The 20,057-nt window shown below is 31.3% G+C and overlaps 1 protein-coding gene and 1 pseudogene across 2 annotated transcripts; one reads left to right on the top strand and one right to left on the bottom strand.

The window, feature by feature from the left end:
* Positions 1-3,221: 3,221 nt before the first annotated feature.
* Positions 3,222-8,743, top strand: LOC128160192 (uncharacterized). Of its 2 annotated transcripts, XM_052823474.1 has the most exons (5): positions 3,222-3,301; positions 4,054-4,118; positions 5,516-5,653; positions 8,113-8,172; positions 8,341-8,743. In XM_052823474.1, the coding sequence occupies exons 1-5, from the start codon at positions 3,222-3,224 to the stop codon at positions 8,592-8,594; spliced, it is 597 nt and encodes a 198-aa protein (XP_052679434.1). In that variant the 3' UTR covers positions 8,595-8,743. The 2 variants fall into 2 exon arrangements, with proteins under 2 accessions (XP_052679434.1, XP_052679435.1); XM_052823475.1 differs by lacking the exon at positions 3,222-3,301 and having other exon boundaries at positions 4,025-4,118; positions 8,113-8,178.
* A 6,235-nt stretch (positions 8,744-14,978) lies between these two features.
* On the bottom strand, positions 14,979-17,582 carry LOC128160191 (macrophage-expressed gene 1 protein-like; annotated as a pseudogene).
* Positions 17,583-20,057: the final 2,475 nt, after the last annotated feature.

Below are 20,057 nucleotides of genomic sequence, written 5' to 3'. Positions count from 1 at the left end.
GAGCACACGGCGTATGCGACCGGTCAGCAGAGGATGCTTAATCCTCCTAGGCACCTGATCCTACCTCAAACTTTACCCTGTTGCTCTGCTTTGAATTTGAATTTCGTTTTATGGATTTTTGAGATGGTTGACGGTTTGTTATTTTAATTTTTTCATTTTCCATTTGTATAATAAATTATATATTTCATTATACTATAGATTTGCACTATTCATGAATATGTTGATGGTATTTTTTCTACTAAAAATAAACTATTGAGATTGATAACACTTTACAGAACAGAAATTCCCATTTTTCTCATTCAAGTCCTGCTGAAAAACGAATGATGATTTCAATTCTGTTTACATTGTTTAATAGAAATTAGTTTGCTTTTACACTAAGAATATAGTTAAATATAATGTATATCTATGCATTATTTATCACAATTAGAAACAATTCTAATTTTTAATGTGTATAAAATTATTGATTTTTTTTTTTTATATTGAATGTGTTTGTTGAATTTTGTGTTGTAAAACTTAAGGAATAATGGATCATTCTTTGAGTATTATGAGGTGATAATTTTGGTCGGGGCGTGATCAAATCCAATGAAGCCCGAAGGGCTTTATGATAGATTTGATCACGCCCGACCGAAATTATCACCTCATAATATTCAAAGAATGATTCCTCATTACTTATATATATATATATATATATATATATATATATATATATATATATATATATATATATATATATATATATATATATATATATATATATATATATATATATATATATATATATATATATATATATATATATATATATATATATATATATATATATATATAATTTTAAGCCATCGTACGACTGAATATTTAAATATGAATAAGAAACCCCGCTGGCGCCTTAATTTGGCGTCATTTGAAGTTATAGTACAAAATCGATACGTAGTGCTATCACAGGCAAAGACATTGGAAATGGAAATATTGATAGAAAAATTAAAAACATCACCTTATACATTCGATAATCTTTTGGTACCGGCCTAGGGTCAATTCTCAGCAAGTACTATTTCCCGCTTGTGTTTTAATTTTTTTTAATTAAAAATTATAACAATAATGCTAGAAACCTTTATTTATCCAGGATATAACAATTAGCATATACATGTAGGTAGTTTTCATCGTGGTCCTGCAATAAAACATGTTTACAATCATACAAATAACAATATCAAAAATAAGCATCTACGTTATAAACACACACATATAAGAAGTACAAGCACATTACTAATTCTAGCATATGGTAATATACAATCATGGAACTGTTACAAGATATTAAAACATGAATAGCAGAGGATATTAATAGCTAAATATTAGTTCTGTTAAAATACTCCATAAGATACACAGATCTAAAATTACCCACTGAAGCAGAGTATACTATTAAATGGTTATTGAATGATGATTAAATGACTTACAACGTATGTGTAATAAGATATGGTCCTTGGTGAAAAATGGTCATATGCCAGTCCAGTAATTTGAATTTTCATCATATTGAAAACACTAATTTCAATTAATTTTTTAACATTTTAAGACCACATTCGCCATCTTTTACAAAGACAGATGAAACTACTGAAGAGGATACAATTTCATTTGAACCATACTGTACGCTGTCGCATGTACGCAACAGGAACCTTATGCGTTTGTACCATTATCGAAAAACGATGATAAGTTGAAAATTAAAATGCACTGTAAATATGATAGTTGTCAGTCTGGCGAGTTTAAATGGCCAAGAAATGTTACAATGCACGAAATAATTCAAGGATAAAGGTTAATTTATTGTAAAATGCTATACGATATTTAATCAGTAACAAAATTCATTGGGAGCATTCATCTCAAAGTGTATCTGTTTTAGTCCTTACAGCATGATTTTTTTTGGCAACATACCAATTTTTCTGTTAAATTTGATTTTTTACATTTAAGTTTTCGGATTTATACAAAAATTATATGAAATTTTTCTAGCAAGCTTTGTCATTTAAATTGCATTTGATACATTTAAATTTGCTCTGTTGAAAATGTTAAATAGTTTAAGCACATACGTCGAGTATTACAAGTTTGTATAATCAAAATAATGCTACAATTGTTTTGCCCTTTAAACAGGAAAAGCATCTTAACGACACTTAGCTATGGAAAATTAATTAATGTGGTGTGCTCCTAACTGTTAATACTGTATCGGTCTATCGTAAAAGCAGGAAAACTACATATAGCATGAGCAAGGCATTTGTAAGTACTTGATTAACTGGAGATAGGATATTAAGGGTGAAGGTTTTTTTAAATCCAGTTACTCATAATTCAGAAATGTTTGATGTGATATATTGAAATATCATATCACGTAACATTTCATACTTGTAACTCATTTGTGGACAGTTGTGCATTATACATATTGAAAATCAATACTTAGCATCGGAAATGATGTTACATTGTAGGCATTGTCTACAACAAACAATACTGCAACAGTGACATGAAATCACAGTTTGGTCATTTTTATTTTGTCATATTCATATTGTTTATTTCGGGTGATAAAGTGAACATGTCTTGCACCTCTACAATTTTTAACATAAAGGTACCCGTAAATAAGACCTCACCCTTCTCGATACTTTGTTCAATTTGCATACTCTTAACCATTACGTCAAATCTAATAGAGCCATATACATATATGTAGATCTATGATACATGTAACGAAAAGGAAATGTAAAATTAAAAACAGCACTAGTTATTTACCGTCAACTTGAAGGCATTTTTTAAATATAGTACTCCATATTAACGCCAGCGAGTAACGAAAACTGTATGCACATATTTTTAAAAAGTAATGGTTCCTACTTTTAGATATTTATTTACAGTTTAAACTTCCAGTATTGTTTGTATATCAGATTTATCTCACATTCTCTTCGTTATCATTAGGGATTAGTTCAGGATAATGGAAGAACCCCTAAAGCAGCCTTCACGGTTCATTTTGATGTTTGCTAAAGCCGTTGCAGTTGACAACCTTCAACGTTTGTGACGTCAATATTTAATTAATTATTTAACCTCTGATCTCCCACTCCGGTCATACGTTTTAATGTGTCGTTGTTTATAATTTTTATAATATTTTTACACGTTTACTTATTTCCATGATGCTATTTATATAGGAATTATTTCCTCATTTCAATAGATCATGATGTTAAATGGGCGTCATTACATTTTTTTAAAAAATGTTTCCAAAATTTGCTTGTGGATTTACAGTCGTAATACCATTGCTGTTGACACTCCAATCAAATAATATCACCATAAGGTATGCTTTAATTACTTGTTTTATAGCGTATGTTATCTTGGCATTATTTTCCTTTTTGCTTTACAAACAATTTGCATATAATTATTGATTTTATCGAATGAACAGCTAGGGGAAAAGATAATTTTATATTAGAAAGAATCTAAACGATTGTTATTATATGTTCATTATTCAATATTGAAATTACAGATTTGTAAATAATTAAAAAAAAAAATGGGATGTATTTGATCTTGAACTCTTTTAAAAGAAAACGTCATTTTTAACGTTAACCACCAAATTAAATTTGTAATATTTCTATTGCAAATGAATTCATTTTTGTGCAAAAATGCTATATACGTATGTTTATGTCGTGGCATTTTGGTGTAGGTTCTTCACATTTTTTCTACTAGTTATATAAGGAGTGGAACAAATAATGATTTTTTTGTCAACTGTTTAAGGATCAAATTACGTGTATACATGTATAAGCACCATCGTTGTCTTGACGTCCAGGGAAAAGAGTGAAATATATTTTGAAACTTTTCATTTTTTTTTTATTATAGATCGATAGATAGATAGATAGATAGATAGATAGATAGATAGATAGATAGATAGATAGATAGATAGGTAGATAGATAGATAGATAGATAGATAGATAGATAGATAGATAGATAGATAGATAGATAGATAGATAGATAGATAGATAGATGGAATGAGAGAGAGAAACTTTGCCTGTTCCATGTGTTCAAACTAAATTTACATTAAGACATGGTTTTCAGAGCTTTAGCAGACAAAACTCAAACGTGTGGGGATGGTCGTTACAATGATGGAGGTGTTTGCAAAGGTACTGCACTTTTAAGTTATAGAAAGTTGAAAATATATTAACAGTTTGTTAAAATGTGGATAGTCTAAACTAGTCCCATGACATCACATCTAAAGATCCATTCTATAACATTTATGATTATTTCATACATTTAAAATGCATCTTACATTTATTTGGTTACAATTGAAAAACATTGTCTTTATCAATAAGCAAACTTTTTCAAGAATTCATATCTTTACTTTGTGTGTGATAAATCAAGAGTTGTTGTTATCCAACGTGTAGATGTTATGTAATAATTATTGAGCTATTTCCAACCTTATCAATTTACATGCATGCATAGTGTTAATGGTTTATAGAGTTTTACACAATGCATATTTAGAACGATGAAGAACAGGAACTATTGCAAAGTCTTTATATAGCGTATAATCTAGCTTTTGACTTTTTTAGAATGCAGTTTAATTTTTAACCTGTTTTCAAGCAATTGTACAAAACCCCATGTGTATCATTTTCCAGTTCAAAAAAACTGTGGAAACATTTGAATTCGAAAGTGTCAATTTTCGTTGATTGCATAAAATTTACATTTTTGTGGGGACGAAATTTCGTCCATTCTCTTATACCTTTAAATGTAAGTATACTTTAAAAGTTTAATTCATAAATTCGTAGAGGATGTTTACTTGTAAATGGGAGATACCCATGAGTTCCACCAGAATTAAGCCACCTCGAAATCTAATGATTTTACGGTATAAGGCGTAATAACTAGTTTCATTGGGCGTTGTTACGCAAAGCAAGGCGATATAATGCAAAAAAGAGTGAAAAAAAAGTCTTTCTGAAATAAGTGCACTAGAAAGATATTATAATGTGTGTCAGATATTGAAACTAAAACTTATCAACTCTTTTGATATAATTATGAGATTTATTTAAGAACGTAACTTTTGTTAAAACAATGAAAAGTCCCAACCCCTAGTCATTATTAAATAAATGATCTAAGTTGTGACATAAATATAAACCAGGTTTTTGCAGAAACAGACGACATGCATATAGTTCCTTGGTTAAAAGTTATACATGGTTATTTAAGGTAAGAGATCGGACCAATGTTCCTTTAGAATAAATTTACATCATTACAATGTTTGGTAAGATGCGTTTTAGTCTGTACTTCGAAAACTCGAGATAGGGTTCTTGTAAAAGTACTGTCTTCATTGTATTTTTAAAGATACAAAAACATAACTTCGTTAGAAAGCATTACCATGTCTTAGGCGTTATATATAATGCCTACAAAAATTGGTATGCTTCTGTTTGCTAATTTATGCCTTTCAATAAACGTAATTACCCCTTTTTAGATTAAAACGCACTTTGAATTATTATGTGTAATCTTAAATCTTTGTATGATTCAGATTAAAACGTTATGTTGCAATGTTTAGAATGCCCGGCTGGGTTTTTTGGTACCAACTGCTCAGCTGAATGTCCTGCATTATATTACGGCATTGGGTGTCTCCAGAATTGCGATTGTTCTCCTTGTCATCATGTCTACGGCTGTGTTTCTTCTACTCTTATAACAGGTAAGATACTAAGTACTCTAAGTAGGATGAAATTATAATTATTAAATCATTACATGTAGTTTGTATCCTTTGATAAGGAAAATACTTGGTAACTGTCTTGAAATATAAGCGATATTTGGACAAAAGTAGGAGACATTTTCGACCTGGGCCCAATATCGCTTATATTTCAAGACAGTTATCATGTAATTTGTTTATCCTGCAACATATCACATTTCACGCCTCAAACGACCGCTGACAAGACTTAGTACTTTTAAATACTTGAAGGTCATTGATAAATCCGATGTAATGTATTCAGAAGAATTGCTTTTCAAGAAAACTTGTTTTTCAATATCGTGAAAATCCTCAGATTTTAAATGGTACAAATAATTTAGATATTTTTGTAGCCGTATGGATACCTACGACAGAGTTCAATATTGCTTTCGAGTTTGGTGGCGTTACTTCTTTTTTTAAATATTGCATAACTTGATTCATATGGAGTTATAATTCATACGTGCGTGCACGGGTTGACATTGTTTATAATTTCGGACATTTACAAAATAGATACATCGACACACCATATTGTTGACATTTACATAACCAAGATTTAAGCCTGCAATAATGCTATTAATTTCATTACACTTTCCTTAAAATGCCTCCCATATACCCGAAATGTAGCCAAAAATTGCAAAATCGCTCTGAAACGATTTTGGAGAAAATAAATGAAGCTGCCTTGAAAATAACAGTCAAATTATTCATAACAAACCATTTTAAGGCTGTGAATACCTTTCATTTAAAAATGTAATTCATATTAGGGAATAATTCAACACTTTTTCGCCAACGTTTTTACTCACTTCAAATTTACACATAATGTTGACATTCGGAACTCTCGGGATTTTTCATATTAAATGCACTGAGCTAGAGGTATCTCCCGTATTTTCTTTGATGAACAGAAAAAAACAAAATTTTAATGAAAATTTACACGTATTTGTATTATCGTTTCTGATTTTCTTCATGCAAATGTGAGATTGCGGAAACATAAACTCCCGTGGATTAGAGTGAATGTAATGCGCATGAGCAAAATTTTAAAATTGAAAACAAAATCCAGATGATTTCCGGATTTTTTAAAGGAATTTTCGTTGATTATTAATTCGCGAAGCTTGATTGGGAAAAAATAAAAACATATTGGTAATCCTCAAATACAAATGATGTTTAAGATATATAAACAAAAGACAGTTTTCTTCTGATTTCTCGGTATTAAAGCCCAACAAAATTCGAGTCTATTATATTAATATAGTAGTAAAGATTGGAAAAATTGTGCGTAATTTTTTCAATATAGCTAAGAAGCTACTTGCCATTCGAAATTATACATCTTTGATTTTAACATAAATAATAATAAAAAAAAATCAACCTTCGCTGCATTTGAAACCATGACACCATGGCTTAAACAAACCAAGAAAGTTTACGTCAAAATGGATTTGAACGTCGGATAAATGCAGGAATATAGCTTTGGTTTATTTTATTCGGTCAATGTAATAGGTATTTGCAAGATAAACAAATATAGAATTTTCTTTCTACGCATAAACATTTTGAAACTTTTTGCTAACACTTAAAATAAGTTTGACACACTTAAAATTATATATAATATAATTATAGCAAAAAAAGGTCAAGTTTGTGATTATGTGTTAAAGATAACAATTTATATATCTATGAAAAATTAAGAAAACATTCTATTGTGCAGTTAAAAGTCTAGATATTTTGAAATATATTTCAAAATTTTAAGATTTGTGATATCAAATGTCAGTCTGATCGCTATTTAAGGTAGTCCATTCATAACTATCATGTTTCATTTCTAATATATTAAAAATTGATCACCTAAATCTTAGTGTGATTTAAAGGGGATTATTAAATGATAAAGATTCACCTTTGAAATTAACAAATAAATTAAATATTAAAAAAAACTATCATATGTTGAAATTAACATTGATGAGTATGGGAAAAAATGCAATTTTAAATATATATTTCTAGTACAAGTAATTTGCTCACATTTATTGTGGTAAAAAGTTGCAAAAGCTTTCGTTCTCTTCGAAAATGCTAAAAATAAATTCATAATTTACAATACATATTTTCCGAAAATGTTTTTTTTAAAATTTTTATAAAGTGCAGACAACGTTTTTAAAAAAATTAAGTGCAAAAAGTTCATATAATTGACTACATACATACTACCGAGTTTGGTTTATGTCAGCCCCATAGTAACTTTAAAAATACGGTTTTAATGAAGTATAGATCAGTCAAAATTGTTAAATTTGCCTTAGTTATGGATGGACTACCTTAAAGGGTTGTATTATAACCAATATGTATGTATCACGTAGAGTGGGCACTGATTCCCATTTACTTATCATTTGTCCCTAAACTGGTTGAACTACAGTTCTACTTATAAAGTAAACAAGAGATAAAATGTTTTTAATCTATCTTACATGTAGAAACAACGAGCCATGGATATGTGAACAAAGACGAAATAAAGGACACAACTGAAAAACCAGGTTCAAGTAAATATAAAAATAGTAATTTGATAAACGTACTTTAACTCAATTATTTTCTAAGCTGGCTTTTCATCAGCAGAATTAGATCCCTTTCATATGGAGTAAACAAATATCATAACGTTCTAAACAATAATCACAACGTACGAGTTTTTTTTCTCTTTTTTACAGAATCAATCAGCTGTAAAAACGAAAACAAAGATAATATAAAATGCAAAGACCAAATGCAAAAACCAGAACACAAAACAAATTTTGATAGAAATGTAGTCATTTTTGCTGGATCTGCATTAAGTTTTATTTTAATATTAGCAATTTTACGAGAGATATGTCTAGTCTGCCGATTTCCTAGGCCTACTGGCCTACTGAGTACCTCTTCTGACGTTTATACCGATATTGCTGAAGTGGAAAATAGAGTAACAGAATAAAATAAAACTGTATATGCCACAAAACAATTCAAAATTTTTTATTATAATACATGAAATTATTATTTTTTATATTTTAAGATTAATTTTAGATGATTTATGTATTAGTAAGTTGAAGAACGGTAAGGTTTTTGAAGTAAATTTGCTCTTTAGTGCAAAAGTATGTACACTTTTTTACCGGTGTTATATAGTGCCTTTTCCCCCTAGCCATCTCCCCCCCCCCCCCGGAAAATGGCTATATAGCAGTTCTTCCCCCCCCGGAAAAATGGCTATATAGCAGTTTTTCCACCAGGGAAAACTGACTATACAGTGGGCTTTCCCCCTTTTTATAGCCAGATTACCCCCACGGAAAACCTACTTTATAGTGGATTTTCCCCCTTTTTTACATTCCGGCCATGTATATGGTGGACCATTCGTGGCAATAATTTGCAATAATTGATATGATATTAATTTATCATAAAAAAGGATAATTATAGCAATTATTAATACATATAATAAAATAGTATTTCATGGTTTTTTAACCCCAAATATGAACTAAGGCACGCGCCTCCATAACATTCATGTGTCATCATCGTTTATTTCACCTGTTTTTACAACTTTTTGGAACACCTTTTACACGGATTTCGGAATACCTCGAATCTTTTTCATCTAATCGATGCCTATCTACAGTTTCGACTTCGACGGTAACAACACGTGAGAACACATTTGAGTAAAAATACGCTGGTTCGGAACTTCAATTTTCCAATGTACTACCATCTCTGTATAAGCTTCTCCGAGGGAACTAACTGTACAATCTTGACTTAATTTTGTAGAGGAAGGGAATAAAAAGTGGAAATGTATTTCTCCCTTCGTCCAAAAGACTATCGATTTTAAATTAATACCTTTCGAATTGACGATCTTAAAAACAATTATATATTTCTTCTTCTAAATATCAAACGGGAAACAGGGTGCAATGATATGATGAGAACTTAAATGTTTTAGTTTTATTTTGATTGATGGGGTTCTAAATCATGGATAAAGGGGTATTTTAATTGATTATATATTAAAAGCATTTTATGATGTAAACATTTTGTTTAAAAAATGGAAATATCTTCACAACCAGAACAATGTCGGTATCTTTGCTGGTTACTTTGGAAAATGTGAAATTGAGCCTGAACTAACCTTATGTATATATTTACACTCAGTATTTGCTAATTTTCTACTTTGAAGTTTGCAATGTGATTTATAAATATACAATTTTGAAAACGATGCCATATAAATCAAGATATACGATTCACTTACCTAAAAATCGTATATTACTATTTTTTTCATATTTTTGCAATAAAGATTTACTTGTGTACCATATTATTTCTTCGAACAATGAAACAAGAGTGATTAAAAAAAAACCCAAACCCCCAAAAAACTAACACATCTATTGTGATGAGCTGACCTATTTTTTTAATATAAGCTTGGTCTAATCAACTAACAAATTAAAAAAGTCGTATACATGTATGCGCTTAGGTTGGTTATTTATTTTTGATTTTCGGTTGCTCCTTTTATGAATAAAAGTTTATTGATTTATTTATCTAGTTATTTATTATATCATTAGTCATCTCATGAATTGATTAAATGTTTTGAAGAATAATGAATTTACCTGCGTACCTTTTTAAAAAAAATGTGTTCGTAAACTTTGGACTATATATGATATTGCGTTTTAGATGGCCCCCTAAAATGAACATCGTCGTTTTACTCATATTGTTTTCTTTCTTTATACAGATATATATGTGATGTTTATACATAATGTTCATTTTGATTCAAGTGCTCACATTTAAGAAATATGACATCGTAAAGACAACCGTTTCCCGCCATTTTTGCAATTTTAGCATAAAACAACTTGTTTTCAAGCAGTTTTTTTTTCAGAAAACATAGAGCGCATGCTTGAACAAACAAAATATTTTAATCAGAGATATATATAGCCAAGACTAATAAGTAACAAAAAAATATCTTTGTTCAAGCATGCGCTCTATATTTCCCATACGTAAACGGATAAGAAAAATGTCAATTTTTGACCGATTTTGATTGAATTGTAGTAATAGCGTTACTTCTGACGTCATATACTGCAAGTGAGTGCAAATAAATCAAATAAATAGGTAAAAAATATATTTTAAATCAACTCTTCTAAAATAACATAACATTTTACTGTACCCGAAACACTTTAAAAAATTGCGAATTATGGGGGTCAAATTTAAATCATATTATATATAGTTCTTAAAAAAGAAAAGCAGAATCGTAATTTTCAATCATTTTGATAAGGAAATACATGAGCGATTGTGTATTTTTAAATGATGTTTTTACTTTTAAATGACCGTAAAAATATGTTCATGTGGTCATCTTTAGTTTTTGAGATATGGGGCCCTAAAAAATACATTTTCTTTATAATTGGATTTCAAACATCGGGCTCGAAAACAACAAAGGTCCCTACCCTGCATAGGGGCTAAAATTTTCAGTGTCACCTACTAGTGGTATAACACTATCACTGTGAAAATATGGTTAAGTGGTCATCTCTAGAATATGAGATTCGGTTCCCAACTTATCGAACACTATTCAATCATTATAATGGGGTTTTAAACATCGGGCCTTAAAACATCAATGGCCCCTACCCTGAGGGCTGAAATTTTCAGAGTCATCTACAAGTGGTAAACCACTGCCACTATGAAAATATGGTGATATGGTCATCTCTAGTTTATGAGACATTGGACCCCTTAAGAATATGCACTATAATCATTATAATAGGATTTTAAAAATCGGGCTCTGAAACATTGGAAACAAAATCTCTTTAAAACAGAGGTTTAGCCTGGATGAAATTTTCAAAAACAGACAGACAGTCTGATAGATTTATCAAAAAATTCTTAAAACATTCTCGCTTAGTACAATTTCAGAACACAGAATTATGCATACAAGTGTATAACTTGTAAAACCAAGTATTTTTTTTCAATTAATTACCTAAATTTAGTTTTATGTGTAATTCCATTACACACATGTTCAATTTTCAGCATAGTCTATAAAAATAATAAATCGGCAAAACGAAACTTAGCCTTTATAGATGAATGCAGTTGTACATGTATGCAACCTGGGAGTGTAGAAACATTAACTTTAATCCTTACTGGATTTCCATCAATATTTTTTATAAAATCTGAACCAAAAACGTGAGGGAGAAACCCTACTATTGGGGAAAAGCTACTATATAGTAGCTTTTCCCCCCAGGGAGAAAGGCTACTATATAGTAGGTTTTCCGGGGGGGGGGGGGGAGAAGCTACTATGGGGGAAAAACTGCTATACAACACCGTTTGCCAGAGAGCGGACGGTCATATGGTATTAATAAAATGAAGCTGTGCATTCCTGCTAATCAATCATGAACGTCTAGTTCAACAAGACTCAGTGCAACGTTGCTCAGAGAATATGCGGTTAAATGAGACAAATGTGGAAGTTAAAATTAAATGTGAAATGAATAGTTTTGTTTCCTTTAAAAGTAAACAGAACTGTAATGTCAACAAGAACTGCAAAACTCGATATTTTTCATTTTGAATATTGTTTGTTTAGAAAATATATTGATTTGCAGGTGTTATTTTTACGCTTTTGTCATTTTTGCTTGTTTCTAATAAAGGTTAGTTTATTATTTTTTGTTGATACTCTTGCTATGTCAAATATATTTAAATATTTTTCACGCACACGAATACCTAAATATATAAACACTTAATAAACTTGCTCAAAAAATTCGAAATGATGTTTAAAATATTAGAGTTATCTTCAATTGATAAGTAACTATAGAATTTTAATAAGGTCTCTCAAAAAATCGTAAAAGCTTTTGAAACTGTGATGGTAATAAAAGAAAAGATTCAACCCTCCGTTGTGTTTTGATAAAATTGTGTAAGACGTCATCGAGGAAAAACAAAAAAAAAACAAATGTAAAAGAGGTTTAAGTAACAGCGAAGAATACGTACAATTTGCTGATGGTAAGTACTAGACTACAACCGGGACCTTGTTTGCCAGTTGTTGATAGTATTAATAAAAATTAGCACGCTCTCCAATTTGATATTATTACGTTATTTCGAGAAAAAAAGAACATTAAGGTTTCTCCACCCTTTATATTTTTATGGTTAAATTCGTGAAATATTTTTTTAATTTGAAGATTAATGTGTAAACATTCGAATTGAACTTAAATATTTTGTTCACGCTGTACTGTAGGAGCTAACACCGGTACACTTATCAGGGCAATTATAGCGACGACTGCTCTCCAATCAAACATTACAACTTTTTACTGATTTCTCTATCATAAACCAACTTTTTAAAGAAATTTATCGCAATCTTTTATTTAATGCATTTTAAGGCCATTGAAACTTGCCAGTATGAAATCTACCACATTTACAGTGCATTTTGATAATTTCTCAACTATGAATTAGTACAGTTTAGCAACATCAAACGCCTATAACTTTTGAAATAATGGTTCAAACTCGCTGCTTTTCGGTGCATTTGTAACTCATTAATTCTCCTATAGAAATATGCAAAGAAATGTTTACCTTGTTAGGTTAAACATTATGAATTGTAGTCCATGTCAACTTTTCCTGTGTACGGTCATATCAGTTTTTCATTGAATTCAGCAACTTCAACTCAGATTACTCTCTATAAATTGTTAAACATTAGTGTCATTTCACTTTACATAGCTTAAAAGATTTTAAACACAAGTTAAATCAAGAAATATTGGCAAAATCATGCATCACATAAAACTAATATTACAACCGATAAAGGTAAATTATTCCGGAATGCTCACAATTACGTCATTTGACACTCGAAAGACCTTTAAGCTAACAATAGATGATTGAGATACACTGAACGCATTTTTCGGGAAAATTTCCGGCCCAAACGGTTATTGCGGTCTTCACTGAGGAAATTTTGAAAATAAAAAATAGGTTCGCAACTTTTTTTCTGAAAATTAAACATCAAAACTCGTGAAAAGCAGCACAACAAAAACATTTCAGCATAAAAAGAAATATTGCAACTGGTATGGATTCTAAGTAAAGGTCATACATTTAAACAAATTCATGAAATTTCATCCAGAGAACTCAACTTCTTTGAAATAATAAGTCAAGTTCTTTATACATTTTCATCGTGACTTACTTTTGTTTACTTTAATATGAATTTAGTATACACAGGTTCACATAGTTAAGTTTCCAATCCAAGCATGCCCCATTTGTTTATAAAAACAGGCCCAAGCAACAAAGATGACTTGTGTAAAAAGCTGCCAATAGGAAATATACTTAATGATTTTTTTTCAGCAACGTGACTGAAGCAGATAAGTACCGAATCAATCATTAATTATCTTGGAACAGAATACTAAATGAATTATGGCAATCTATCTCTTTATATAGCATTACATATACTTATTCATGGATCATCTTTATTTTCAGCTGGTATTATTTACAGGCCGCTCACAAACATGACGACATTTAAAGAATCCCGCAAATTGACAAGAGGCAGGAATCGAACCGACAGAAAATGTTTTTATCTTGGCAAACTGTAGGCACTAATAATTACCATTATGAAAAACCATAAAAGTGTTACACACATGGATACCAGTAAATTTGGATGCATTAAATTACTGATCAACTTAGATGTTGTCGGGTTTTCTATAGCCTTCGAATGTTTGTAATCATTTATGATAATTACGTTTTATTTTTGAAGATCCTTATGTCACTTTGTAATATTATAACTACTTGTACTTCTCTTTATTAATACATATACTGTGATGTAAGAGGGGCTTGCAATTCATAAAAAAATATGAACACTAGAACTACCATGTTTGCAATTGCTTGGATAAATTCTTTTTGTTAAACTTTTAACCCTTGTTAATTCATTACAGAATTGCAGATAACGTACGGGAGTGGAAAGCCTACACGTTTCCCCACACTCTCCCGTGAGTGGGATGCAACCTAAATATTAAGCAAAAATTGGTGAAAGCAGGAACTTAGGAGAAGATATAGAGATTTACACAATCTTTCATGCATACAACATATGTGATGCCATTGAGTATCTGTACGAACAAACATGTTACCTTCCTTTTCCTGGGACGTTTTTTTTACCGACATTTATACAAGATATACCATCGCCTAAAACCTGTAAAATTAGACAATCTACAAAAACTGATTCTTTGATCTTAAATACCATTGAATTATAAGTCAAAAGTTTGGTTATATTATTTAGAAAAATAATGATTGTCTTCATTCCAATCTTCATATCTTTGATAGAGACATGGCAATAAAAGGTTAACTTCATTTTTTTCTTAAAATATAATAGTTAAAATAATATAATGACAAATGAATATACTTATAGAAAAAATATTCAAACCCCGAATATAGAAAAAATGATTATTGGTTTTTTTTAATATGAATCATAACAATAATTTTTAATACACTGCACATCAATAAATTGATATAATTGAAATGATTTTTTGAAATTTCATGTTTTGTCTTTGTATTTGATATGATATAATTCTTAATCATAGGCTAACATCCATTTCATTTACCATCAAATCAAAGCAAGATTACTGAATACATTTTTGCTACAGTCTCTTAATATTGAAACAAACAGTTTTATATTGCAATAAAAAAGATAACTAGTACCAATGAATTTTAATCATTCATCGATTAACATGACATTATATCTATTAATACACTAAGACACAATGACAATCAACAGAGATTTATCCAAACCTGTTTTATTCTCTTTTTTGTTTGCGATTTCGTCGCACGGCGATGGCTATACCAATGATCACGCAGACAGCAGTCGTCAAACCAACGGACAAACCTGCAATGGCGCCTTTTGACATTCCTGACTCATCGTTAAGTTTGACCACATGATTATCGGTGAATGCCTTCATTAAAGTTTCCATTTCTTTTGGTGCCGAGTTTAGTGTTGTCCATGTTAACTCTTCAGGTGTTTTACCTTTCATTTCAGGATCAACAAGTTGAACCCAGTTCTCTGAGTTATGGGAGATAATGAAATGAGCCGGCTCTCTTATACTTTCTGCTGGGACGTCAGAAAATGGTGGTATATGAACGGTTGGGAATTTTAAACCAGAGAGTAGACCAGTCCGCATGCAATACTGAATTTCACAATCCTTTTCTATTGTTGCTAAGTGGTTACTGAATCCTTAGGACACACTGTGCTCAATTTGCCATCAACCAGAGGATTGCCATGTTGGCAACTGTAGAATCCGCCCAAAGGCACCGTAAACTTTGCACCAAGTTCGTAGTCATCATTTATGCAAATTCTGACATTGGAAGCAATCAGTCCCCCAAACAGATATCCACTATCCTTATGCACTTCAGAGTTTGGCTTTGCTCCACACCAGTACGATGTGTACGTTGCTGAAGCATAAAATGGTTGATCATGAAAATATTTGAAGAAGATCCAGCATCTGTGACATCGATGCTGTTGCTGAGCTTTATGCGTTGTTCCTTTGTAATGAAGAACATTTTCAAATCCGTCTGGGCACGAAAAATCCTGTGTTTGCGGATTCTTGGTCGCAAGTTTGTCACACAAGTTTTCATCATTGACAAGTTTACCTTGGAAGAGGCACTCTTGATAAACTCCCCAAAAGCTCAGATTAGTGAGTGGCCCATGGCATGAACCGTCGTCCAAATTTGAGATTTTACTAAAGTTAGGTGCATCAGGGTTCGTACATCCTGGATACGTGTTGTGTTTAAAATAGGACGAGATCGCCTGTCGAACACTCTGAACCACCTCTTCTACCAGACTCTCAGATAGATCAGGTAATGCTGTCGTGGATATAACGTAGTCAAGTGGAAACCCATTCCTGTCAACAGCAACCAAATCATTCCCAATAGTAGTTGTCCATTTGCTGAGCGTGAAATTTTCCGGATTCATTGGTGGTCCACCATAGGTTCTAATGTCCGAATTCTTGACACTTTTCATTTATTTCTCAAGTTCCGTTTTTGTGTTTGAATATTGATCTTTGATGCTTGCACTAGCTGTACCAGGAAGGGAAATGCTTGCTGAAAACCCAATTTTTACTCTGTCTGTTGTAGTATCTTTAAGTAAGGAAGAGTCGACTTGATCCACTTTGACAATGGAAGCCCCGGCGTCGACACTGGTTAGAACGTGTGTACCGAAATTACGGACCAGCAGTTCGCTCTCGTACTTGGTAGACAACTTCCGGTTCTGTTGAATATGTCCTGCGATTCTTAGCAGACAATTACGAACAGAGTGGTCAAGATGTACATCTGGAAGAAGTTGAACTTTGGCTGTATATCGGACAAACCTCACCTGAACTTTGGTCGTGAACGACTTATCTTCCAACTGATGTTTTTTTATGTGTTCATATTCGGAAGAAAAGCTTGCATAAATGTTAACTCCCTCTATGCTTCCCGAAGCACCAATGTTGATCGAATTTGCTGTATCTGATTCATATTGAGACCAGTGGTCATAGAGCTTGGAAAAAACGTTCATTTGACTCGTCTTGATAGGAATGGTGACGACCCCGTCGGGAAGAAGATACCGCCTGTCCTCTGTTGTCTTGCATTTTGAAAAATTGAAATTCACAACAACACCTCGATTTTCGTTGACGAGATTATCCCAACCAAACCCAGGCAGAACTTCAAACATAAAAGGCTTTTCTCCTTTTTCATCGTAACATATTCTTGGGTCTCCATGTGTAAAGTTTGACACCTCTGAATTTATGAGTGAAATCGCCAAACAGAGCAAGCACAGAACTAACATGTCTGGTCGATTGTTTCAGCAAGTCTGGGTAGATAGGGTTTGGGGAACGTTTATAGTGATAACAAAAATATTAAAAGAGGAAGTAAAATTTCTTATCAGTCAAAATTTCAGTAGTCATACATGTATTTAAAAAACATTTCAGTGCGTCTTATTATTGATCTAACCACACGATTCTCGAACGGTTTAAAGTTAAATCTAAAATGAACTGTAGAATGCTTTTGAATATTTTTTGTGCGCAATTCGCATTAATTTTTGTTTTATTTGATTATTTAATAAATTTATAATCTCATTTACTTTACAGAACGTAAGTTTGAGACACAAAATAAATTTATTGATAAAGATAACTGTTACATGCATACCATACAATAATTGTCGACTGATTTTAATTACTATCTTTTATTTTTTTTATTTTTTTTTTAAGCCGGGCTCTGCTGAAAGCAGAGTCCTAGCTGTAGGCAGGCAAACCGCCAATGTTACTATAAATAGCAAAAGTAAACAAAAAACCAAACAGCGTCAAAGTAAAAGCTTCCGCTATACCAAATAGTTACACAAAGAGCCACGTTTTGTCAAAAGTGTTGGCATTTTGTTTCTTTTTTTTTTAATTTCGAAAGAATTGTCTATATTTTTTAGTTTTCTTATTAATAACGTGTTTTATAAACAAGACTATGCATTTTGGACACAATGCGCATGAATTTTTATGAACTACTTTGCTGCGCGTTGAAGAAATGGGAATTGAATATATAACGCTTGTTGCAAAATTCAAGGCAGCAACTGTTGAACTTTTTTCTACTAGACAGACATATTTTTGTTTATAGCCGCTTACAAAATTTGGTAGCTCTCTGACGCTTTGCCGACAGTAAAAGCATGAGAGAGAGAGAGAGAAAGAGAGAGAGAGAGAGATTTCAGTCTTTACTACACAATATGCATAAAGACACACCAAAAGAGCCCGGCTTTCAGTACTTCAGAACTTTGATTTATTTTTGCATTTTTGTAAAAGGGAATGGGTATCTCAAACATTAGTAACTTTATCAAAGCAAATTTGAAACCTCATTTTAGTCATGTGAATTCCTCATCGATTTATCATACAAGTCAAATGACATTAATGAGGATATTTGAATCCTTTTTTTAAATTTTTTTTTTTCATGTACATTTTTACCCACCCCCCCCCCCCCCAAAAAAAAAGATAAATGTCCCAAATATATTCAACATCAAAACTTTTAACAAATGTGCTTATTTAGATTTTTCTTCTCATTAGTTAAATCATCGGGAAGTTTGTAAAAGGGAATTTTACAGAAATTACTACGATAACCCACAAGGTCAGGTTTTTAAAGTTAACTGTCAACCCTCAATATTGGGTTGAAATAATGTGTTATCTGTTTTATCGATAAAAGTATTTGCTTTAGAGACATATATCATTATGAAAATCATTCTTTGGATGACAAAATTCATGGATACCAGGAAATTAAAGTACTTAAGTGGAAAATAAAAGAGAGAAAAAAGTTAAACAAAAGATTAAGAACGTCGATTACAGTTAAACGTGGAAGAAATGCAATATGGCAGGTTTGGTCATTGGCTCAAATTCAAAATTCATGGGGGATTAAAAACCACTGTAGAAATGTGTATGTTTTTGATTGATGACCGCAGATGATGATATGCATTCTTGACCACCACCTTTCATGTATACATGTACCCGTACAGTAATTTTCCGTTTTTTTAGTGACAGGGTTAAAATTTTAATGACGTATTTAGGCATTTATTTGATTTTAGCTACTTTTTAACAATTTAGCAGAGAAAGAATGTCTATCTAGACACAAAGTGTTCGTTTTCTATTTGAACTGTATATAAAATTTTGATAAACGACCATCTTTAGATCTTATGTGGGTTTTTTTTTACACTGGGTTATTTTTGTTTGTTGGGCACCACCAAGAAACTTTAAATCTTCAAAAAGGAAACATTAAGAAATAATTACAGTTCGAAAGGTTTTTATCAAAAACATCTTAATTATTTAAGAATAGCAATCAAAGTACAATCAATTATAGGACAAATCTCTATGGCCACAATTTAAGGAGGAGAATGGTCTCAGGAGTAATAAACATGTTTTATTTCATTAACAACGGTCTTTGTCATTCTTTCAAAGCAAAGGACTGAAATCGTCATGCCCTGTTTATCGATTGGTCGAAACCTTTAGTAGCCTAAAAAGTATCCCAGACTGATGCAATAATCATGATGTTGTCAGACTTTAAATTTCCATAGAGGTCGATTTGGCTGGGGTTTTTTTTATATAACGTACTGATGTACATTAACATTTACAGTAATTCGGTTAATTTTACATACTTTTTACAATCAATTTTAGTGTAATTTATTAAAAGAAAGATGAAAATTTAAACAAGATGGATATTCATGCGGGTTATGAAGGCGGCGATCATTGCAGAAAAAATTGCATAACCCACGTTAGTGGGTTACACTACAGCACACAAGAAGTTTGATAAGTACAATTTTAGTAGATATACTGCTCTTTGTATAGAACGCATAATCATTACACAATATTTATCAATTTATTGATCTTTGATTTCTGATTAAATAGACTTTTTTTAAAATTCAGATGTAGTTATTATAACGTGTAGCTGATGAACGATCCACTGATTGTAAAACTCTATGCTTTGAAAATGTTTTATGCTTTAATTATTATTA

Source organism: Crassostrea angulata, chromosome 8, assembly GCF_025612915.1.
Source record: "Crassostrea angulata isolate pt1a10 chromosome 8, ASM2561291v2, whole genome shotgun sequence".
NCBI classification, from domain to species: domain Eukaryota; kingdom Metazoa; phylum Mollusca; class Bivalvia; order Ostreida; family Ostreidae; genus Magallana; species Magallana angulata.
The sequence above is the reverse complement of the archived record's forward strand: the minus strand, read 5'-3'. Positions and strand labels throughout refer to the sequence as shown.

Coding starts and splice junctions, on each gene's coding strand:
- LOC128160192 (XM_052823474.1), top strand. CDS start 3,222: ATGTTTCCAAAATTTGCTTGTGGATTTACAGTCGTAATACCATTGCTG. Junction 3,302..4,053: donor TCAAATAATATCACCATAAG/GTATGCTTTAAT, acceptor CATGGTTTTCAG/AGCTTTAGCAGACAAAACTC. Junction 5,654..8,112: donor TTCTTCTACTCTTATAACAG/GTAAGATACTAA, acceptor TCTTACATGTAG/AAACAACGAGCCATGGATAT.